We start from the raw sequence: 25,574 nt of genomic DNA, 5'->3' as shown, positions 1-25,574 counted from the left end.
TTAAAAAAAAGAAAAGAAAGCAGGTGATTATAATAGCACCAAAAATTCTGAAACATTTAGGGATAAATCTGACAAAAAAAAGTGAAAAATCTGTACACTGATCACTACAAATTATCGATGAAATTTAAAAAGGCCTAAATAATTGGAGAGAGAAACCTTATTCATGGGTCAGAAGACTCAATACTGTTATTTGAACAGATACTTCACCAAGGAAGACATACAGATAAATACATAAAAAGATGCTCAACATCATTAGCCATTAGGCAAATACAAATTAAAAGCGCAAGATACCACTTCACACCTATTAGAAGAGCAAAATTAAAAAGATGAACCATACAAAGTGCTAGAGAGGATGTGGGGGAACTGGAGCTTTTATACACTGCTGATAGAAATGTAAAACAGCACAATCATTTTGAAAAACAATTTGGCGGTTTCTTAAAAAATTATATACTTACCATATGATCCACTCATTCCATGAAGAAAGGAAATCTATGCCCATATAAAAACTTGTACACAAATATTGTTTTATTTTTAATAGACAAAAACTGTAAACCACCCAAATGTCCATCAATAAGTGAATTGACAAATTATGGTATATCATACAATGGAATACTTCTCAGCAGTAAAAAGGAATGAATTATTGATACATGCAACATGGATAAATCACAAAATTACGCTGAATGAAAGAAGCCAGACCAACACCACCAACTCCCTCCCCCTGAAAAAAGAGAGTACATACTGTATGACTCCATTTATATAAAACTCTAGAAAACACAAACAAATTTAAAGTAATAGAAAGCAGATTAGTATTTGCTTGGGGATGCAGGAAGATGGGGACAGAGATGGACCAGACAGAAGAAATTAAAAAGTACAAGAAAACTTTTGAGAGTTAGATTGTGATGGTTTCATGGGTGTATACACAGGTCAAAACGTAAACTGTACATTTTTATATATATATATGCAGTTTACTATACATAAACTATGTCACAATAAAGCTGCTTTTTAAACTGAAAAACAAAGTCCATAAATTTTCTAAGCATGTGGAAGTACACATACAGGTAAATATTTTTCCGGTTTCACACATAAGATTATACATGTTCTGCATTTTATATTTTTCTCATTTAACATTATATGCAGATGTCCTTCTATATTAGCAAAAACTATTTACCTCATTATTTAAAAAAAAAACAGGAACACTATATACATAAGGACATACCATGACTGATAGCTATTTGTTACTCCTAATTTGCTATGATAATGCATTTTGAAATGAACAAATTTTGCACATCTATGTGAGTAAATGCACCCATGCAAAGGATGCATGCATTTAAAATTTCTATTCATCTTGTCACGTAATGTTCCAAAACATCTGATCCAGGCTCTACATGAAGCTATTAGAAAGGTCACTGGCTACAAGGTCATTCAATATACAATAATCAATATTTCCTAAGTCACAACAAAATTTGAAAATCAATTTTTTAAAATACTATTTAAAATAACAGAAAAAAAACACAAATACCTAGAAACACATCTAATAAGATGTACCAGACCTCTACAGAGAAAACTTAAAAATAAGAAATTAAAGATCTAAATAAATGAAGAATATATTATGCTCATGGATTACAAGGCTTAATAGTGTAAAGATATTAATTTTTCCCAAATATATCTATTACATTCAATAAAATCCTAATCAAAATCCCAGCAGGTTTTAGTTATTGTTGCTCTGTTATTGAAATTGACAAGCTGATTTGAAAAGGCACATGAAAATACAGAGGGCCAAGAATAACTAAGACAATCTTGAAAAAGAACAAATTTGGGAGGACCCAGACTACCAGACAGTGAATTATTTTAAAGCTATAGAAATTAAGACAATATGGCATTCGCACTAGGACAAATATACCAATGGAAAACTGGTTACCATATAGAAAAATATTAACATCTACTTCATACCATGTATAAAAGATTCCAGATTATTCTAGATCTATGATAATTGTAAAAATGTTTCCAGAAAACAGTAGATTATCTTCATGATTTTGGGTTAGACAAAGATTTCTTAAATTGAACATATAAAACACTTACCTTAAAGGAAAAGATGAATAAATTGGAGTACATTAAAATTAAGAATTTTTGTTCATCAACAAACATGATTAAGAGAATGAAACAGGAGAACAGAATGGGAGAAGATACTTGCAATACATATATCTGCAAACAAACTTGATTCCTAAATATATAAATACCTACAAATAAATAAGAAAATGAAAACCCAACATAAAAGCAAGCAAAAGTGGGCTCTTAACAAGAGAGGATATCCAAATGTCCAATAAACTTACACAAAAGTGCTCAACCTCATTAGTTATCAAGGAAATGCAACTTAAAACCAGAAAGAAATACTATTACACACACACCAGAATGGCTATAATTAGAGTGGCCATATCAAATCCCAGCAAGGATGTGGAGCAACTGAAACTCTCGTACACTGCTGTTAGGACTGTAAATTGCCACAATCAATTTTGGAAAACCGTTTGGCAATATCTATTAAAGCTAAACTTATACATGCCCTATCATCCAGTAACTCCTGTATTAGGTATATCTGCAACGTAAAAGCATGCATGTACATACCAAAAACAGAAGAATGCTCATAACATTATTTGTAACATCCCAAAATTGAAGGAAATCCAAATGATTATCCTAAGAATAGACAGTGGCATATTAACGCAACAGAATATTATATAGCAATGACAATACACTATTACCACAGGCAATGACATAGATGAATCTCACAAACATGATGTTGAAAGAAAACAGAAAATACTGTGTGATTCCATTTATATCAAGCTCAAAAACACACAAAACTAATTGATGGCATTAATCAAGAAACTGGCTTCTGTTGTCAGCAACTGATGACTTAAGAGGGCACTTGAGGGAGTCTTTGGGATGCTGGTCCTATACTATTTCTTGATGTGAATGGTGAGTTAAATGCATGCTCCCCTTGTAAAAATTCATTAAGCTGAACACTTGTGATTTGTGTACTTTTCTGCGTCATACTTGAATAAATTTACTTTAAAAAGTATCTTGCATCAACTATACTCCCACCAACAGTATATGAGAATGCTTCTCTACATCCTCACCACTATAGGGTATAATTTTTGCCAATAGGTGAAATTTAGCATCTCATAATTGTGACTTATATCTCCTTAATGCCAAACTAGGTTGAATAAAAATATATTTTAAAGGTTGATTGTTCCTAGAATTATTGAAAAAAAATTCTAAAGGAGTTTGATGGTTATTGTGGCTTGTTATCATGGCTACATGTATGCCATTAGTTAACAGGAAAGATGCCCTAGGAGCTGAAATAAACCTCTCATAACCCTATAGCACCAGATCTTAAAATGGCAAAGAAAAAGTGGAAGACCAAGCATCAGGCAATATGGGACAGAATCATGAACGCCAAATGAACAGGAATTTCAGCGTAACTGGTAAAGTAAAATAGTTATGCTGATAACTTTAGACTGGGAAGGAAACCCCTGGACATGATTCATTATGCCTGGGTCGTGCAATTACACATTCTTAACTTCTATGTGAGAAACATGTCCAAAAGGCAAGGGACTAAAGAAAACAAAAACCTTTCAGCCCTCCCCACATACCTAACAGATCTGTACCTACAGCCTTGCACAGCGAGCTAGGGTGACAGCCTAGGGTCTTCCCCAGGGCAGTAACTGAAACCATGCACCAACTGTTTTTCAAAAGCAGGGGAGGAATACACTTTAGAAATATTTCAACCAAGAATGGCTAAAAATGAGTTTGACCTTAAGGTACTAAAACTTTGGTTGTCTATAAAACTCAGTCACAGCACTCAAGCAGCTTGACAATCCATGATCACTAGCTGTCTATGTAGACTGTGAGTCTTTGTCCAAGTTACACGACTTTAAATTGAAAAGAATTGAAAAGATCATCAAGTCTCCCTGGCAACGTGGGACATGGATTCCGTTAATGAGCCTGACCCTCGCACTGAGGAGTTGAGAATGCCTTTTTGACCAAAGCCGGGGGGTGGGGGGGGGGGAGGCAACAAAATAAGGTTTCAGTGGCTAAGAGAATTTCAAATAGACTCAAGAGGCTGTCCTGGAGGTTGATCCTATGCAAGCTTCAGCTAGATATGCCAAATGACCAGTATGATTAAGCCCAACTCAACAGTAGTTCCGATTCCCTGAGACTATACAAGTTTCACTCACTAAGTTTATTCCTCAGAAATTTACATCCTCCAGTGAACTCCTAAGCCAGCTGAGTCCCAAAACCCAGAGACTATTAATAGCCTCTTCAAGAACATCAACCAGATGTGCCCCCTTTTCCCATCATGTCGACACCTCTTTCCAACATGCAGGTTAGGGTGGTCACTGCCTAGACATCCCTGAAGATTGGGAAAGTGACTAAACTAGAGGAATGGGTAGCAACAGACAAGATGGAATTTAACAAAGGATTATGAATGCTGAATCTCTATATAATTTTCTTCTTCTTAATCGCTAGGTTATTAGAACAGCTAGAAAGAACAGAAATGATGAAATTGTAAACCACAGCATCCTTTGAAATTTGTTCTATAGCTACTTGTTAAATTGTAATTTGAAAGTTATCACCTTTTTGTATGTGTATTACACAATAAGGAATAACTGTGGCACTTGAACTCATAACATTTTTGGAAATTTCCTATATAACTACTTCTTAAATCATACTTTGAAAAATATTACCATTTTGCATGTTATATTTCACAATAAGGAAATAACTGAAACTGGAACTAAAACCCAGTAGTTGAAATTTGCTAACTACTTGTTAAATTGCACTTGGAAAATTATCACTTCTATGTATATGTTATATTCTACATTTAAAAAAATGATTTTAAAAAACTGTCTCAACTATAGAAATACTGATTTTATTTCCAAAGTATTAAGCTACAAAAAAATGAAACCTAATTGACAAAAAACTTAAACAGAAAAGCTTTCTTCGCATTTTTAGACGGTAGCCTCTTAGAAGCCATAAATTTATTTATGCTGTATTTCTTCAATTCTAATATACTGGCCATCTAATATGCATGCTATGGCTTTTCAAGAAGAGATACATATCAATTATGAGGCATATGCTGACCTCAAAAGTGTTAAAATATATTTTTAAAAGATCACTTTATTATATAAAAATACTCTATTTCAATAAACTACTAAGAATTTTGATACAGAACAAAAAGTAGAATAACTTAACAGTTAAGAACACAGGCCCTTTTGTCAGACCTAACTTTGAAATCTACTTGAACTTTATTAGCTGTGTAGCTTTGGGCAAGTTCCTTAACTTTTCCGTTTTCCTACTTTTAAAAAATGCTGGTGACAACTCAATTATAACTGAGCACCCATGTGTGCCCGATCCAGACACTGCTTAATGAGCACGGTGCGTTACATAGCTGACACTCACAACGTTAGCGATTAGTTCTTGTTGATTTCAAGTACAAGCCGAGTAACTCAAAGATAGGAGAGAAAAATATGATAGGGCTTGTTTTTGCTAACACAGGCTGGATCCAGATATCATCACTTCCTCTTAAAGGTGCTCACAAAGGATTCTTTTAATGACCCATCCCAGCTTCTTACCAAGGATTCCTGTGAGCTATTAAAATTTTCAAAAATTTCAAAATAAGGTTCATCTTTACACCAATTTTTCAGCATGCTCCCTCTCCTCTCCTGTTCTGTGATCAACAGATAATGTGGGATCTTGTTCATAATATCTCAAGCAGCATTTGTCTGGTACAAGAGCCAGGTTTAATGCTGACATTTATTCCATCCATTTCCCCTTACAATGATCTAACTTAGAGTTCCTTGTCATCATTTTAGAAGCAAAGGAGATTTGCTCTTCTGGCCACCCAGAAAGCCCTGTTTATTGCTACTCTTAATAGAAATCTAGGTAGGTTCTTTGTATTTAAAACTTTTTTTCAAGGCAATGTACTTTAAGACTTGTAACTAAAACACAAATTCAACCTGCAGTTACTTACACATTAACTGCATTCAGGTTGTATAGTAACTCATGGAATCAACTGAACCTCAAAGATGACTAAACCAACAGCCCAAACTTTGAGAAAAATAAACACCTTTCCAGTCCAGAGATCCAGAAGTGGGGGTAACACTGGCCTCACAGCCTTCTGCAGTCTTTCCTGGTTGCCTATCTTTCCATCTTAGATAGGGATCTTTCTCAAGACCAGTCAACTCTCCCCGGTTTCTCTGGGGGGCAGGTTATTTTTTCTCAACAAGGTGACCTCTTGAAAATGCTCATAGCATCTCGAATTCACTGAATACAAAAAACACAGTCTATACTGCCAACTAAAGATCAATTTCTTATAATTTCACGTCACAACCTATTTTGACAAGTTTTGTAACAGCCTCATTACAACAAAAGAAAAACAAAAGGATCAAATCCACAAGTCAGCCAGAATATGCTGTAAAAGCATTATTACCTGTGGGTTTACTCGGACTCTTCAAGTCCTTGCATTAGTGTTTAGTGTGTTAACAGCCTTTTTAACCTGTAATAATTTTATGAATTCTTTTAGTTTTGAATTGAGATGCAGTGAGCATCTAGCTACCTTACTGCTAGAAACAGAACAAGTCAACCTGAAAATCTCTTGGATAGGACTCCAAATGGATAGTAGAGTACAATTTATACACAATCATCTCCAACTGTATGTATCTGCTGGAAAAACTGTTCACAGAAAAATGGTATTCCTTTAATATAAAGAACAAAACTCCTAAGTCTCTGCTACTAAAAACGTAAGTCCAGGGGATACTTTCCATGTCAATATCTTATTCAGAAATGAGTCAAGCATGGTAAAGAAACTGGTATTGTATTTTGATGGGGTTATAAAGTGAAAAAACTCCCACAGACAGAAACAGACAGTATTTACCAATTGAAAAACGTATGTTTTCTGCACAGAGAATCTAGAAATGTGTTGTACAGATACACAAGCAAATATTTAAGCAGAGACCATTACAAGGATATTCACTGCAGCATCATTTACAACAGCAAGTGGAAACTAGTTTAAAAGAACAGGAAAATCAGGGATAATTCAATCTTGGTCAGTAATTAGAATAAAACAGGTCTATACATGTTGACATCCAATTATCTGTAAGATAGTAACTAAATATGTAGTGATGTCTACAGTATCTCTACAAGAAATGTTTTCATTGAGTATTCTGGTAAGGGGAACTGCTACTATACTGTTGAGTATTTTATTGCGTGCATGTATTACTAAGAATGAATTGTTCTCTGCTCCTGCCACTGACCTTTTACAAAACAATGTGTGGGGGGGTGGGGTGGGGGGGGTGGGCGGAGATGCTTTTACCTTAGCCTAAGAATTACTCTGACACATTCAGAATATTTGACTGTCACAATCCAAAATTCCATGCTAGATGATGATCCATAATTACACCATGCATTAAATATGCATGTTGCACTTTAGTGATTAAAATAAATGACTTATAGCTACCTGGTTTGGAAGATATAACAGGCAATCAATTGATTTGGCACAAGTGTTCTTCACAACCAGGTTACAGGTTTCTTTTTTTGGTTCCCCCAAAAATATACAAGCACCTTTGGAAAACAAATGATTTGTGGAAGAAAAATAGGGACCTTTTCACATTCAGGCAAACAATACTGTCAACTGTGTTTGGACTAGAGATTTTATTTTAGAAGTATAAAGGATGGAGGCGCAATAATATTTGGCATTTTTAATTTAGGTTTGTTTTATTTAAGTTTAATGTTAATTCCATGCTGTGTTTCAGTAAGAACAATACAGATTCTGTATCTGTGGCTCCAGTCAGATATCCAGTAGTACAAATTAGCTTCAAGTTACACATACTGAACAAAAGAGGTTGAGCGAGCGAAGGAGGGGGCAAGGGAGGGGCAGGGAGACAGGGAAGGAGAAAAAACAAAGAACTGAACACGCATGCAGGCTTTTCCATACCACCTTCAATGCTAACCTGCTTCAGAGGGAAAGTAAAAGTAGGCAAGAATGAGCAGCCACGGATTGTTGAACTGTTACCAGCACCATATTTTTCAGCAACATTTCAGCAGAGTTTGAACATTTTTTACAGCAAAACCATTGTAATAAATTCCCGAAACAACCTTTAACCATCAAGCTAACACCCAATTAATTTTCAACACTGGTATAAAATTTGATTTAAACATTTAGAAAGACAAAAAATGTTACCACCACATACGCCTCTACAGTGATTAACCTCTCTCTTAGATGGTGACATTGCCTACAAGTCTAATGGCTTTTGAAAGTAATTTCCATTTCTAATGGTGATCTTGCCACATCTGGCATGTAGACAACACAGTAATGCTGAAAAAGCCTTATGCAGTCCTGTTAGTGTCTTAAAGAACCTAAAAGCTGGAACCAGTAAAATCCACAGAAATTCACTCTTGCCTTTATGAACTTTTGAAAACTATTAAAAAAAAACAAAAAACAAAAAACAAAAAAAAAACCAAACCAAAAAAAAAAAAAAAAAAAAAAAAATGGGGGCAGGAACCTAAATTCTGAGACCAAATGTAAAAGTCAGATTTCGTGGTTCTCAGTGACAACTGGGAATTTCCAAGGGGTGAGGATGGGGAGGAGTGGGGTGGTCAGAGATGGTTTCTCTTGTTGGCTTTTATGTCTCACTGATTTTCATCTTCCACGTCCTGCAGCGCTTCTTTATTCTGCTCTTCACCTGTAAAGAAGAACGACAGTTCATTACTTCATACTTACTAAGGCTGTAGTGGTCACAGAGACAAGTATCATTCTTAGCATAAAGACCCCTTCCATCACCTTTTTTTTTGCTAAAATTTGTATTAAACAGGCACAGACAAAAGACTTCTACTATCTTTGACACCTGAGATGTCCAAGTCAAGAACGGCTGCTGGAGCAAGATCCTCTGATAATACGTGTTCAACAATAAGAACGAAAAAACTGATGCATAGTAAAAGTCAATGTTTTGATGCTAAATTAGCTCTTTAAGTGAACAACCAAGGTAATCATATTATTAAAATAATTTTCAAGCTTTCAAGTATATATTGGGTCAAAATACTCTATCTCAATAACCTTGCCTCTTTAAAAATCAAAGAGTATTTTTATAATTTTTTTTTTGCAAAATCTAATTCTATGCACAAGCTCAATCTCAGAAAAGCTTTAATAAGGTGCAATGAGCACTAAAATGTCCCAAAGGAATTCTGAAGTTTTTCTTGGGGTCTGTTCTGATGTTGTAAATGGATACTTTACATTTTGTATCTTGGCCAGTCACAGCAAATTGTAACTAGATTTCTTACTCCAGAGTGCAGCATCATGTGCAAAGTAACCCAGACCACTGAGGTTATTAAAGAAGGGCATTTGGACCACTTTGCTCATGCTATTTTTTTCCCCTCTGAACATGATGATTAGCCTGGGGAGTTTCAACTGCACTATGACATGCAATAAAAAGATAGCCTACTCTCACTGAAAGATCATCTACCTATGAATAAGCATTAAACATGTCAGCCATAATAAAGAAGCATGCAGACTTCCACTAAAAAGATGATGAAACAGGTAAAATTACATTATTCTGTGTTTTAACAAACCACTTAAAATCCCTATGCAGTTACTAATTTGAATTTCAAAACAAAATTATCAATGAACTAACCCAACAACCACACAATCCATCCATCCATATTGCTTATTAAATTATTTAATTAGGATGGACAAATGGACTAAAAACTGGCTGCCTACAGGCATAAAGTATTTATACTGAAAACAGCTTTTCCACAGTGTTTAAAATCTCAACATGATAAATGATATATGTTGCCACTGCAACATGGGTTAAAATAAAAATAACTTTAGTCATGTTTAAAACACTTCTGTGATTAAATATCTGATATTGATATATGGCTCCAAAAAACTATTTAAGGTACACAAGAATTGTGACTCATTATAGAAGGACATGCAAAGACAAACAACCATTTACTGAGGAAGGAACTGATGGACCACTCAATTGTTTCACAAAGAACAGTATGTATTTTGAACTTAAGAAACATGAAAGGAGCATTCATTCTCATTCTAAACAGCAAAACATTGCTGAAATATGGTTAACATATAAACACATTCTAATACACTCACAAGCAACCATTAAATTTGCCAAAAGTTCCAAGTAACTTCGGCATAAAAATATCATTGTCAAAAGTCACACCCAATCAAAAGGCATGGGTAGCAGGCCATAAATATCTTAGAAGGTTTAGCAGCCTGGAATTCAGAACAGGCAGTTTTATAAGCAACAAAATGATGACAGGCAGGCATGATTAGTGAAAAACCGAAACTGAAAGCATAATTCACTGTGCCATGATAATGACTTACAAAGTAGTTTTTAGGAAAGGAAGAGTTGGATTTTCCTTTAGGAATCTATATTGCAAGGAGAAAGGGAGGGAGAACAATCATATGAAAGCAACAATACAAGAAAAATAAAACGAGAGAGAAGGACAAAGGAAAAGATCAATGATTTAGAGAGTCAAATTTTGAGGTTTTTATACTTTTATAAACTTCAGTCTAAGAAATAATCCATCCAATCCTTCCTTTGATCCTTAAGAGGTTGTATTAATATCCTCCTGTAAGAGATACAGAAGGAAAAAACAGGTTTTCCTTGGATATGTATGCTTTTGTCCATTGTTTCTAGATTTAAGTGTGGGTGGCAAAATGGGAAGAGAGAAAAAACACATTTCCTCTCTATGGACTTGTGTATAAAACAATTCTATGACCACAGCTCAGAGAAAAGGACCAAAAACACTTGATGAGAAAAAGCGGTGATCCCTTTAAAAAATTATGTTTCAACACACTCGGACAGACATAACACTCTGCAGTTAAAAGACATAAAAGTGTATATAAATACAAGTCTGTGAACCACATATATTTCCTCCTTCAGAAACTCTCAATTCAAAAGTTTTATAACTATTTTTTCATAGTGAAGTAAAATAGGAGAAACCATCTAAATAATCCTTAAACAAGTAACACCTGGAAATCTACAAATCCCATCACAGAAATTCTCCTATATTCAGCATTGATTCTAAGTCACCAAACCTATTTAATAAAACATGTAAATTCAATACGTTTAGCAAAACTGGCGAATAATTTCCTACCAGTACAAGCATTTGTAAATTCATATATTTTGTTAATTTGACTTACAATGTCAAGAGACTACCTGATGTAAACTATGTTTCATAATTACTAATATTTTAAGATAAAACTCGTAAGTGAAAACTCATCGATTTCAACCACATTAAGTTGAAGAAACTGAAATTCACTAGATTAAGAAAAAAGTATTACAGGATTAAAGAGAAATTTTTGATAAAATGTAAAAAACCTCTAGATGAAGAATCATCCCAACTATGAAAAAAGTAGTCCAAAAAGAACATTACCCTATTTTAAAATAAATCCATTTTATAAAAATTACACTTGGTGAAGAAGAGTAAGAGCAGCTTGGTTCTCTATAAAACTGGAGTGACATAAAGTCTACTTCAGTTAATCCAATTCTTGTGATAATGAACAAGAGCAGCACTAGAAAGTATAAACTTTACTTCTATTTAATATTGTAATCCAACAACTTGGTTATAAGAGCTAGCATCAAATAGCATTTCACCTCAGGTCACCTTATTTTTGTTTGCACCCTTAAAAAAAGTCCTCAGAGATTCAAGGGGTACATCTTAAGTCATACAGCTTACCAAACTCTCCACATGCTTTTCTTTAATCCCCTCAAACAGGCAGAGAGAGATTAGTCTTCTCTGAGATGGGGGTGACTGTGTAGAGTCCACAGCTGTTTGGCCATTCTTCTTAGTAGTTATTGTTAGAATACAAAAGTACTTTAGAGCTGGAAGGAACCTTAAGGCATTAGTTCAGAGATGGCAAATTGGGTTTGTTTTCATAGACTGTAGTGGTTGCTTGAAGCACTGTAATGAAAAGTATTTTTTTTGTGGCTCCATCTGGCTTTGTCGGAAAAGTGTACAACTCATGCCAATCCTGATCTAGTAAAAAACCTAACTCATAGAGATAGGTTAGAAAGTAAGTTGCCTAATTTTCACTTTGTACCATAACCAAGAGAAGTCAAATACCTGACTCTACTACCCTTCGAGAATATACATGCCCCAATACCAACTTTGAGGCACCTTAAAAAAGTATAACGCTTCCAAGAATGGTACATAGTGTTTGTATGACCAACAGAGACTACAGTTAGTCACAAGAAATGCAATACATGCTTCAGTTTGGGTAAACAACTCTCTTTTAGGAACAGCAGCTAAAATTGACAACAAACTTTTTGTTTCATCTGCTCCACTCCACCTCGACAACTGTGAAACTATCTCAAAATGGTCATCTCACACTAGTTTTGTCCTCCTCTCTGTTCCATAGAGGACAAAAATGATGCTTTGAAGACAGGCAAAATAAAAATCTTTAAAAATTAACAGATGGTGACAAATCTGAGCTTTTACATTTAAATATTAACCAAAAACAAACAAACAAAAAATCCACAAGACATTTTTATGAAATACTCTAGTAACTGTTCAGCAACAGAAAACATCGCAAAAATAGAGTCTGCTCCTGAACTCTTAAATAAGGACCTAAAGGACAGGACATTCCATTTGGTCTACAGAATCCAGAGGGAATCAAGCTCCTTTTTAGATAGATTTCTACACAAGAGAAAATGCTTCATAGGTATCAAGTGTTAACGCTCTCACTTTAACGTGAGGATACCATATCACTTAGACAAAACAGCAATCATAACATTCAAATACAAAATTAATCCCCATCACCTAAAATTGAACCTGAGGAAAATGAGTTGCTTCCACTCCAGCCTTCTTGTCTCCGAACTTCAAAACACAGTGGAAAAGGTAAATCAATTTAACAAAACATTATTAACTAGAGGCAAAGCTTTAAAATATTTTTCCAAGTAAGTCATTTCCTTTATCATCTTACAGCCCAAAACGGAAGACTGTTCTGTGGTACCATTTCCTGTAAAGACATTAATTAAAAATGCCTTTTGGAGGATAAGCTTGAATTCTAAATTCTAACATGATGTAGAGTAAAAAGACCCAACAACTTTGAAAACAGATACATTTAACTTCAGAAAATTTGCTTACCATCACCCTGCATGTCTGAAGTCCATAGTGTCAGATTATCACGTAACAACTGCATGATAAGTGTAGAGTCCTTATAGCTTTCTTCACTCAGGGTATCCAGTTCTGCAATTGCATCATCAAAAGCTGCTTTTGCCAACCTACAAGTATTTAAATAGATGTGTTATAAAACTAAACTAAACAAGTCCTCAAACAGATTTAGACTTCAATTATTAGACATCAATCTTTTCTTCAATTATCCCACATTTTGATTAGTGACATATGAGTAAATGGTTTAAGAAATGATACACCGGTGTATGGACAGGAGAGTGGACAAATGGGGACAAAAATTAGATAAAGAACAGAGTGGGATAGAGGGGAAAGAGGGGTTCTTTTTTGCTTTTATTTTTATTTTGGAGTAAGGAAAAGCTTCAAAAATTGATTCTGGTGATGAACATACAACGTATGATGGTACTGTGAATAAATGATTGTACTATGGAGGAGTATAGGCTGTATGAATATATCACAATTAAACTATTAAAAAAAGCAAATGAACAATGGCAGAGGAGGGGAATGGGATGCTTTGGATGTTCCTTTTTTATTTTTATTTTATTTTTTGGACTAATGAAAATGTTCAAAGTTTGATAGTGTGATGAAAGCACAACTATAAGAAGATACTGTGAACAACTGTATACTTTGAATGACTGTATGTTATGTGATTATATCTCAATAAAACTACATTAAAAAAGAAATGATATAAAGTAAAAGCAGACAAAACTGATGAAAAATAATTTGGAATAAAAATGTATTTGGAGCACCACTTCTTACTCTTCTCATAAGCCCTATCACAGACCAAATTCCATCCTAAATCACCACCAAAATATACACACAAAAGGTATTTCCAAGTTTTACCAAAGAGCTCACTTATTTAATCAAGTTTTAATGGAAAAAGGGAAGCTTTTGGACAATAGCTCAGATTTTAATTCAACAGAATTTAATATTAATGGAGGCAGGGAAGCAAAAAAAGGTCATACAGAAACCTAGGGAAATATGATCATACAAGCCATTCACTACAATTTGAAAGAAACAAAATTCACATTCTATTGAAGTATTCTATGTACACAGAATAATGCTGGACAATGTTGGAGGAAACAGTCAAAAGGAGAAAAACGATCTGAGTCCACAATGTACTTCAAATATCTAGAGATGGAGGGCTGACATGTAAGTAACTATTACAAAAGCAGAATGAAGCACTATTCTGGAGAAAGTACTTCAAGGATCCGAAAGGGGGAGCAACTAATGGGGAAGTCCAATTTGAAAGCAAGAACATGAGCATGGGGAACATGGGGTTGAACCTATATGCAGGAGTGGGGAAGGAAGAAAAAAGATTCAATCAATACTACCAACTTAACAGTAGTATTGCCTTGTTCAGTGAAGACCTTCATCTGTTTGGAAAGATTCACTGGCCATTTAGAATGTTTTTAGATGAATTAAAGGTGGTCTGCAGTCAAATGAATCAATTTTCCATCAGGAAAATTTCTTCTTTCATGAAATACCCGATTCCTACTTAATCAAGAACATGGAATTTACAGATTATAGTTAACCCCCTTCCACAATCTTTAAAACACTTTCATTTTTAAAAGGTTTTGCCAATGCAATATTTACTGTTAAGCTATAAAATAGAAAAATAAAATTTCTTACAATATGTAGTCAAAAAGCCCTTGCAATTAGGAACAGAATGGAAAGGACACAATTCAACGAAAGTAAAAAGCTAAATACATAGAAATATTCCTTAAATTTGAATCTATAGCTTCAAGAACTGCAAACCATCTAAAACAGTTTTTACATGTTTCAATGAAATAGAAAATTATTTGACATATTAAAACAGAAAACAAATGGTATGCTCACTAGGAGTATTAAACTATTGAAAGCATGCCTACAAGGCATACTTTCGGGGTAGCTGGTAGTGGATACCTGAAACTATCAAACTACAACCCAGAACCCATGAATCTCAAAGACAACTGTATAAAAATGTAGCTTATGAGGGGTGACAATGGGACTGGGAAAGCCATAACGACCACACTCCACTTTGTCTAGTTTATGGATGGATGAGTAGAAAAATAGGGGAAGGAAACAAACAAACAAACAGACAAAGGTACCCAGTGTTCCTTTTTACTTCAATTGCTCTTTTTCACTTTAATTATTATTCTTGTTATTTTTGTGTGTGTGCTAATAAAGGTGTCAGGGATTGATTTAGGTGATGAATGTACAACTATGTAATGGTACTGTGAACAATCGAATGTACGATTTGTTTTGTTATGACTGCGTGGTATGTGAATATATCTCAATAAAATGAAGATAAAAAAAATTAAAATAATTCTAATTCCCCCATCTCCCTTGTGTAAATTTCTTTCCAATCTACTACAGAAAAAATAAACTCAAATAATCTTCCCAAGAATCAATGTAATTATCCTTGCTATGCAATTGGGCTGAGGTAGGTTTCTTTATACCATCTACAGCGGTTTCATTAAAGAACCAAAAGAAACTCTTTATTACATGGCCACACCTATAAAGTCAGTCCCAGAGATCAACCTGGTATCCTCAGGTTAAAATGAGCAAGTTAACACTCGATACCTATGAACCCTTTATAACCTTTTTCACTTTCTCAGTGAGCGCTTTTGTTCTCTTCCATAACTTACCTGCAGGCACGGTCAGGGGAATTAAGAATTTCATAGTAGAATACAGAAAAATTGAGAGCAAGACCTAAGCGAATGGGATGCGTTGGTGGAAGTTCTGTCATTGCAATATCACTAGCAGCTTTATAAGCCACTAGGCTGTTCTCTGCAGCCTCCTTCCTGTCATTTCCTGTGGCAAATTCAGCCAGATACCTGTGGTAATCTCCTTTCCTAAAAGAAAAGACAAACAAAAACAAAACGAAATAACAATAGAATTAGGCATAATACCTTTCAAAGGAAAATAAACTGCTAAAAAAATTGATCTCTAGTATATAAAGTTAAAATGTGACAAAGTATAGTCAATAACTTTATAAGTTTCTTTCAGGGCAGATGGACTCATCTATTTTTTTCTTCTTAGAGATGTCATATTTCTGAATATAAGGCAAAATGCCCAAGAAAGTAACTGAAAAGTTTAAAAAGCAACTGAATTATCATGACGTAAGTAACTAGTTCCAGAGAATGGCACAACAATTTGTTAATCATAAAATAAAATTCGTATATAAAATATTAAGACTAAACAATGAAATGCATGACTGTAGACTGGGGTGGGGGTGGAAGTGTAGAGAATCCACAAAAACAAAAGAATATAATCAGGTAAAGCAAAATTTAGCATAATTTTTATAACAATAGTCTGATCATGTTAAACATAACAATTCTATTAATTCTTCATCAGCAGGGAATTCAAAAATGAGCACTCAAAAATTAACTCAAATTAATCAATCCTCCCATGTAACTATCCTTCCAACATTAAACAACTTAAATAAAAGTTTAAAAACTACATGGGAAAAGTCATGATTCTAAAAAGGCCAACTTTTAATCTTACATTTTCCCTTGTATGGAACCTACATTTTATAATAGAAAACCTTGGACTCGCCAGTGTTAGCTGCTGGAATGAGATGTTTGTCCAGTACATCCAGAATGTCACAACAGATTAACTTTAGTTCAGTCTCAACCTGAAAAATTAAACAGACTGTTTAAGCCTAAGAAATCCTATGAATTATCACATACTCCACCCTCTGGTTTTGAGGAAAAGAGCCCAGGATTAAGCAGAATACACATCCCTCACAAATCCCCTTCTCCTCTTGATAGAAAAGCAGAGAAGGGCAGCTTCAGGTTATGGAAAATGTCTTTTCCTTTCTGCATGCTGTTTAATTGAACAAGTGCTATTTAAAAAATGAATTTTAAAAAATGAATTTAAAAAACAACTCATAGTTCAGCTACAGAATTACACCAATAGGTAACACTGACTGAATATTTGGACATTCACAGGAATTAACTTTTTCAGTGAGGTAACCATTTACATGGGAAAGAGAGGTTAAAATATTTGTTCAAAGGTCACCAACTTAAAGGGGCAGAGCTATAATTTGAACTCAGGCAATTAGAGAGCATGCCATGGTTCATAAAGAATAGAATAAAAATTCAAACCCAGCTTTCCCCCAGTGCCCACATTATTTATTAACCTCTACTATGCTCAATAGTCAATCACTTTAGTGGTAGAGATCCACAGCCAGTTCTCTGTAGACCTAGGTGAACACTGCCAACTCATCTCTATGATCTGTTTATAATGCCAAAAATGTACACAAAACACACACCCTTTACTCACTATTTTCTATTAATTCATGGTGACTCGGCTGAACCTTCCAAGTTCTTCTCATGGCCCCTGGAACATCCTTTCCACTGTAAATAATTCTCACACTCTATCTCCCCCTATAATCTTGTCCTTTTCCTAAGTAAAACTAGCTCTTTCTCTGAATAAACAACTACCATCTCTGGAGCTTTTCAGGTAGATTTCTACCATAGCCAGACATGGGTAACTTAATAGGAATAACACTCAAAAGAAAAATGCTTCCTTTTCCTTGCAGAATTTTTGAAGTTACAAAAATAAAAGGTAAAAAGTAGGACATATTAAGATTAAAAAAAAAAAAAAAAAATCACTTCTTTTGCTGTATAAAATTCCCATGTGTAAAAATTACAACATTGGATATAAAAATGAATTCTTGCAATGGAAAAAGAAATGGTACCAAAACAAACTCTACACACTGACCCAGAAAACCCAGAGAAGTCAATGCCTATATTTAAGAAACACTAATCTTTCTTTGGAGATCTCTAGAACACAATCTCACCATTTGCCGATATTCCCGAATCATTTTTAGTTTGTCTTCTCCTCCCTTGTTTTCTTCTTTCTGTTCAATGCTGCTGATTATTCTCCAGGAGGCTCTTCTGGCTCCAATCACATTTTTATATGCAACAGATAGTAGGTTTCTTTCTTCAACTGTCAACTCCACATCCATCCCTGCTACTTTCTTCATGGATTCCACCATTTCTATAAGGGAAAAAGCAAAGTCAGACCTCACAAACACATCCCTCCAGCTTTTCCTTTTTTCTTCTGCCAAGCTAATGGAAACCAAAGAACTCTACAAAAATAGCTCCACAGTCATCAAAATTATTGAGTAAAAAACCCAAGACGTGTAAAAGAAACTAAACTAAGAGCCAAGAATTTAAGAACTCGGGGAACCTAAACTGTATTAAACCAGAAAGACTTCAAAAGTACCTAGTGTAATTTAGTATGGTTTGGAGGCATTGCTCTCATGTTTAAATAAGGGAACTAAGAATGCACACCTACCCATTTTCCAGTAAAAAGAATTGAGGTGGTAGTTTAAGACAAAGATTAAAATTTTACAGGCTCCAAAATGTACTTCTTTACTCAAAAGTCTGAAGTCCTGGGGGAAAAGGGGAATTCATTCATATGCAAACATATATACTGAACATCTGATTAGCTGTAAGCACAAACATATCTTTGGGTGCATCCATTCCTCCTTTAAAAGGGCCAGACACTCCCACTTCCTATAAATCCATTCACTGGTAAAACGATGATTCCTTTCTGCTACCACTAGGTGGCAAGCAAAGAAAGGGGCACAGATGTATCTTGGGAAATTCTAATCTAAGTAACTACATGGGAATGCAAAGGAAGAAACAAAAACAGCTCAATCAATACCTGGATAAATATAATAATATAAACATAATAATGAAAAGTATGCTTTTAGGAAAAAACGAACATCCTATTACCTTGTGGCCCTCCTATGCTTTAGAATCTTTGGGGGATGAGACTCAAGAATCTGCATTTAAACAAACATTCTAGGTACCACACAAAAGGTGACAAACACTGCTTAAATGGGTATGCTACATTAAGGGCAGTCTTCCTAATGTGTAACCTCCAGGAAAATATCTGTACCAAAAATTATCCTATCAAGAAGTTCACAGAAATATGAAGGTAAAACCTATTTGAAAAATAATTTGGCAGTTTCTTATACAGTTAAGTATACAAGCAACTTTTCAACTCGGCAATCCCAGGCCTAGGTATTACCCAAGAGAAATGAAAAAACACCTTCCCACAGACTTTTACATGAATGTTCATAGCAACTTAATTCACAATAACCAACAACTGTAAACAACCCAAATGTCTATAAAAAGAGGAACAAATAAATCAAATAACGGTGCATTTATATGATGGAATACTAACTACTCAAGAATGAAGAGGAACGAACTATTGATAGTAAAGCAACATGATGGATAAAGTTCAAAAACATGGATGAATCTCAGAAACAACATAAGTGAAACAAGCCAAGAACAAAAGACTATATGTATGATTCCATTTATATCAAATTATAGAAAATGCAAAACCATAAAGACAGAAAGCAAATCAGTGGCTGCTAAGACACAGGGTTGAAGTACAAAGGAAATTTTGGGAGTAATGGAAATGTTCTGTGGTCGTCAGAAAACTGGATCAAAATTCAATGAATTATACATACAAAAGTGGTACATTATATTGTATACAATCTAATTCAACAACTGACAGATTCTAAAAATGCAACTCTGAGGCATAAAGAGATATTACAGTATTGGCAGTAAGACTAATAATTCATTTCAGAAAGCATTCATTTGAAACATGTCCAATTTCTAAAACCACGGCCATGGAACAGGTTAAATTTGGGTCAAAGGAATAAGAGGGTATCATTTCAGGCTCACTCTGCTAGTTCATTCTCAAAAACCAACAAACTGAAGTAGGGCAAGATGGCAACATAAGGAGGTGTGGAATTTAGTTACTCCTTTAGAGCAACTAGTAACTAGCCAGGAACAACCAGAAAATAGTCTGTAACAATTGATGGGGGGACATCCATGACTGGACAACATCATACACCAGTCAGGAATGGGTGGAATGGCTGAGATGACAGCACGGAACTGCAACTAAACTCCTGAACTGCAGCTGGCGCCCCTCCCCCACCGGCACAGCAGGCTGAGTTGTAAAACTTTGCTGTGGGAAAAAGAAGCAGTTCCTGCCAGGAGAAAGGGAATGCAGCTCAATCAAGCTCCAATAACAGTTTTAATTAACAAATCTGGACTACTGAATACTGGCCACGAGCACAGATAAACCCAGAGCAAGCAGGCAAGGAACCTGGAGGTTTATACCAGCAGAGGAGAGGCAGGGCTGATGGGAAAAAAAATACATAAATAAAAACAGAGGCTTTTGGAGTCTGCTAAGCTCAGAATCCTGGAAAAGGGCTGTGCCCCAAGAAAGGGGGCACACAGAACTAGGTACCAATTCCAGTTCTTGCCTGGTGACCTGAAAGGCTTGGGACTGGCTCTGAAAAGGAGACTTCTTGCTTTTTTCTTTTTTTTTTTTTCCTCTGTCATTCTAAGTAGCTCATTAGAGAAAGCCTCAAGCATTTTCAACTGACAGCACTGATCCAAGCAAGGGTGGATTTAAGATAATCAGAATCAAAGGAAAAACTCAAGTGTAGGAGACAATTCCCTAAAGGACTTATCTTCCCCTAAGAAAAGAGGGGGCAGGATCCAGTTCATATGGCAGTCATCCCTCAGAGACTCAGACCCCAGGGCCTGGGGGTGGGTGGGGTGGTACTGGACAGAATCAGTTGAAGCTTGGCTTAAGCCAAGGACAGGGTCTACTGAGAATTAAATACACAGCACCTCTTTATGCTGGTGGGGAGCTGCAGGCTGACAAGCAACACCTGCTGGGCAGGAAAAGAAAAGCAGAGTCTGGAGGCCTAACAGGAAAGTCTAACACATGCCCTCAGGGAAACATGATACTGAATATAGCTTCCTCCTGAGACCTGGGCCCATCTGGTCCGGGAAAATCTGATTGGGGTAATCCAGGAAACCAGATGCCTAGACAACAGAAAATTACAGATCACACTAGGAAGAGCAAAGGTATGATGGCCCAGTCAAAGGAACAAACTTGCACTTCAACTGAGATACAGGAATTGAAACATCTGATTATTAATCAAACAAATCTAAATCAATTCAAAAATCAAATCAACGACCTGAGGGAAGATACAGCAAGAGATGAAGGATATAAAGAAGACATTGGGCAAACATACGAAAGAACTCGAAAATTTGAAAAAACAACTGGCAGAACTTATGGGAATGAAAGGCGTAATAGATGAAAAATACAATGGGAACATACAACAGCAGATTTGAAGAGGAAGAAGAAAGGATTCATGAACTGGAGACCAGTACCTCTGAAAACATACGCACAAAAGAACAGATAGGGAAAAGAATGGAAAAATATGAGCTGAGTCTAAGGTAAGTGAATGACAACACGAAGCGTATGAATATATGTGTTGTGGGTGTCCCCAAAGGAGGGAAGGGAAAAGGGGCAGAAAGAATAATGGAGGAAATAATCACTGAAAATTTCCCATCTGTTATGAAAGACATAAAATTACAGATCCAAGAAGCGCAGTGTACCCCAAACAGAACAGATCCAAGAAGACTGACTCCAAAACATTTAATAATCAGATCATCAAATTTCAAAGAGAAAGAGAGAATTCCGAAAGCCACAAGAGAAAAGCAATCCATCACATAAAAAGGAAGCTCCATAAGAGTATATGCAGATTTCTCAGTAGAAACCATGGAGGTGAGAAGGCAATGGAATATTTAAGATATTGAAACAGAAAAACTGCCAACCAAGAATTCTGTATCTAGCAAAACTGTCCTTCAAAAATGAGGGAGAGTTTAAAATATTTTCAGACAAACAGATACCGAGCGAGTTTGTGAACAAGATACCTGCTCTATAAGAAATACTAAACGGAGTACTACAGGCAGATAGGAAAAGACAAGAGAGAGAGCTTTGGAAAAATACTAAAAGGAGTACTACAGGCAGACAGGAAAAGACGAGAGAGAGAGCTTTGGAAAAGCTAAAGATCGACACATGAAATCCAAAAGACAAAATGGTAGACAGGAAACATTATGTTAGGTGAAATTAGCCAGAAACAAAAGGATGGATACTGTATGGTCTCACTAATATGGACTAACAATGATGAGTGAAATTTGAGAACTGAGAATACAAATTACCAGGAGATAGAGGATCGAGATCAGGCATTTGATGCTGAAGGAGTACAGAATGTTCAACAGGATTGATGTGCAGATCCAGAAATGAATAGCACAATAGTGTGACAGTAGCACAATACAGTAAGTACTCTGAACAAAGATGAGTGTGAGTACGGTTGAAAGAGGAAGGTTAGGGGCACGTATGACATCAGAAGAAAAGATAGAAGAAAAAGACTGGGACTGTACAACTTAACAAAACCCAGAATGTGATCAATCATGGTGATTAAATGTACAAATGTAAGAATGTTTTTAAATGAGGTAGAACAAATGAATATCAACATTGCAAGGTGTTGAAAACTGGAAGGTATCCTAGTTTGCTACTGCTGCCGGAATGCAAAACAGCAGAAATGAAAGGCTTTCATAAAAGGGAGTTTATTTGGTTACACAGTTACAGTCTTAAGGCCATAAGTGTCCAACGTAATGCATCAACAATCGGGTACCTTCACTGGAGGATGGCCAATGGTGTCCAGAAAGTCGCATGTGGCTGGCTTCTGCTCGGGAGTTCTGGTTTCAAAACAGCTTTCTCCCAGGACATTTCTCTCTACGCTGCAGTTCCTCAAAAATGTCACTCTTAGTTGCTCTTGGGGTGTTTGTCCTCTCTTAGCTTCTCCTGGGCAAGAGTCTGCCTTCAACAGCTGTCTTCAAAATGTGTCTCTCAGCTGTAGCTACTCTCAGCTTCTGTGCATTCTTCAAAGTGCCCCTCTTGGCTATAGCAAGCTCACTCTTAATGTCTGAGCTTCTACAGTGCTCCAGTAAACTAATCAAGGCCTATGATGAATGGGCAGGGCCACACCTCCATGGAAATTATCCAATGAAAGATCTCACTCACAGCTGAGTGATCACATCTCTTTGGAAACATCCAATCAAAAGTCTCCAACTCAGTCAACACCAATGTTTCCTGCCCACACAAGACTGCATCAAAGATAATGGCGTTTTGGGGAACAAAATACATCCAAAACCAGCACAGAAGGTATAGGGTAAAAAAATACAATCACTGCAAACTAGAGTCTATATTAATGGTAACAATGAAAGATGTGTCCATTAATTTAACAAAGGCAATATACCAAAGCTAAATGTTTGTAGGAGGGGTATATACGGGAGCGATATGGGATTCTTGGTGGTAGTGATGTTGTCTGACCTTTTCATTGTATTTTATTTTTATTTTTCTTCTATCTTTTGTAATTTTATTCTTCATTTTTTTCCCTCCTTTTCCTTCTTTGGGGAAGAGATGGAAATGTCCTCATATAGATTATAGTGGTGAATGAAAAATTATGTGATTATACTGGGAATCACTGATTGTTTCCTTATGGTGGATTTTATGGTGTGTGAATAAAACTGCTAAAAAAAAAATAGAGGGATACAAGTGCTGGAGAAAATGTGGAGGGATGTACCCATTCCCTGTTGGTAGGAAAGTAGAATGGCACAGCCCAGCTGGAAGGCAGTGTGGTGGTTCCACAGGAAGCTAACTATGGGACTGTCATATGGTCCTGCAACCTTGCTACAGGGTACATACTTGGAATAACCGAGAGCAGGCACATGAGAGGACATTGCGCACTGGTGTTTATGACAGCCATATTCTCATGATTTGCAATGGGTGGAGGTGGCCTAAGGATACACTGACTGACGATCGGAATGGTGAACCGTGGTGTATACATGCAATGACACACCCAGTGGTGGCAAGAAGAAATGAAGTTGTGAAATATATACCTAGGTAAATGACCTTTGAGGACAGTACGCTGAGTGAAATAACCCAGAATCAAAAAGACAAACATTACAACACCTCATTAATATGGACTAACTATAATGTGCAAACTCTGAGAATTGAATCTGAGAGCATAGGTAATCAGGGGAATACTTATGGTAAAGATTCCTAGATTGTAAGCTCTTACAGCAGTCACATCTATTCATGAGTTGTAATGTTATCTCTAAATTCTGAGATGCTGAGCAATCTGTGCATAACCTGTCGGTCCCTGGAACTTTGGGTATCTGTGTGATATTTGACACTCAGAACCAGAGTTGAACTTCTGTGTGAGACCAAAGGAAGAGATGTTCATTTGGTGCAAAATCTGTCTTTATTCAAACACCATAATTACACGGAACCTTGAATAGGGGGCAAGAGCTGGTTGGTTTGTACAGGGTAGCGTGAAACCCCAATACATCTCAGAGTAATTTGGGCAGAGAATAAAAAGTATTTGCAACGCCCTCTTGAGGGCCTGGGGGGAAATGTGGAAACATTAAACTTCCCCATCAGGGGAATTCCTGATATTTTCGCAAGCATTGGGGGAATACCACTGTAGTGGGCCAAGTCCTCAATCTTGGAGCTTGCCTTATAAAGCTTGTTAACTGCAAAGGAGAGGCTAAGCCTACTTACAATGGTGTCTAAGAGTCACCCGCAGGAACCTCTTTTGCTGCTCAGATGTGGCCTCGGCAGGTAAACTCACTGCCCTCCTCTCTACGTGGAACATGACTCACAGTGGTATAAATCTCCCTGGCAACATGGGATATGACTCCCAGTGATGAGCCTGGACCCTGCATTGTGGAACTGAGAAAGCCTTCCTGACCAAAAGGGGGAAGAGAAATGAAACAAAATAAAGTTTCAATGGCTGAGAGATTTCAAATGGAGTAGAGAGGTCACTGTGGAGATTATTCTTATGCATTATATAGATACCCTTTTTAGTTTTTAGTGTACTAGAATAGCTAGAAGGAAATAACCTGAAACTGTTGAACTGCAATCCATTATACTTGATTCGTTACGACAATCATATAACTATATGGCTTACAGGGTGTGACTATGAGACTGTGAAGACCTGGTGGCTCGCACTTCCTTTGTCCAGTGTATGGACAGAAGAGTAGAAAAAATGGGAACAAGAAGTAGATGAATAATGGTGTGTGTGTGTGTGTGTGTGTGTGTGTGTGTTTGGATGTTTTGGGGTGTTCTTTTTTACTTTTATTTTTATTCTTATTTTTATTTACATTTCTTGGAGTAATGAAAATGTTCAAAAGATTGTGGTGATGAATGTACAACTATGTGATGATACTTTGGACAATTGATTTTCACTTTGGATGACTGTGTGGTATATGAATACATCTCAATAAAATTGTGTTTTTAAAAAACCAACCAACAAACCCAACATATCTCAGGAGTGAACATCTGAATCAATTTTCTAACCCTGTCAACAAGGCAATTCAGAAAGTAACCCAGCTACACCAAAAACAGTAGCATTAATTATTCATACACGGAAAAACTAGCCATAACTTTATATTATACCACCAAAATTTAGCAGTGATATGTCTCTGGGTACTGAA

General features: G+C 36.0%; 1 protein-coding gene across 1 annotated transcript in view; it reads right to left on the bottom strand.

The window, feature by feature from the left end:
- Window positions 1-7,682: 7,682 nt before the first annotated feature.
- YWHAE (tyrosine 3-monooxygenase/tryptophan 5-monooxygenase activation protein epsilon) overlaps window positions 7,683-25,574 on the bottom strand; it is a 50,426-nt gene continuing 32,534 nt past the window's right edge. The window contains exons 2-6 of the mRNA XM_037808223.1: window positions 17,987-18,186; window positions 16,710-16,816; window positions 15,828-16,034; window positions 13,153-13,289; window positions 7,683-8,732 (exon numbers count right to left, since the gene is read on the bottom strand). Coding sequence (XP_037664151.1) covers window positions 8,680-8,732; window positions 13,153-13,289; window positions 15,828-16,034; window positions 16,710-16,816; window positions 17,987-18,186 — 704 coding nt within the window. The 3' untranslated portion in view covers window positions 7,683-8,679. The remainder of the gene's footprint in view (window positions 8,733-13,152; window positions 13,290-15,827; window positions 16,035-16,709; window positions 16,817-17,986; window positions 18,187-25,574) is intronic.

Source organism: Choloepus didactylus, chromosome 18, assembly GCF_015220235.1.
Source record: "Choloepus didactylus isolate mChoDid1 chromosome 18, mChoDid1.pri, whole genome shotgun sequence".
NCBI lineage: Eukaryota > Metazoa > Chordata > Mammalia > Pilosa > Megalonychidae > Choloepus > Choloepus didactylus.
The sequence above is the reverse complement of the archived record's forward strand: the minus strand, read 5'-3'. Positions and strand labels throughout refer to the sequence as shown.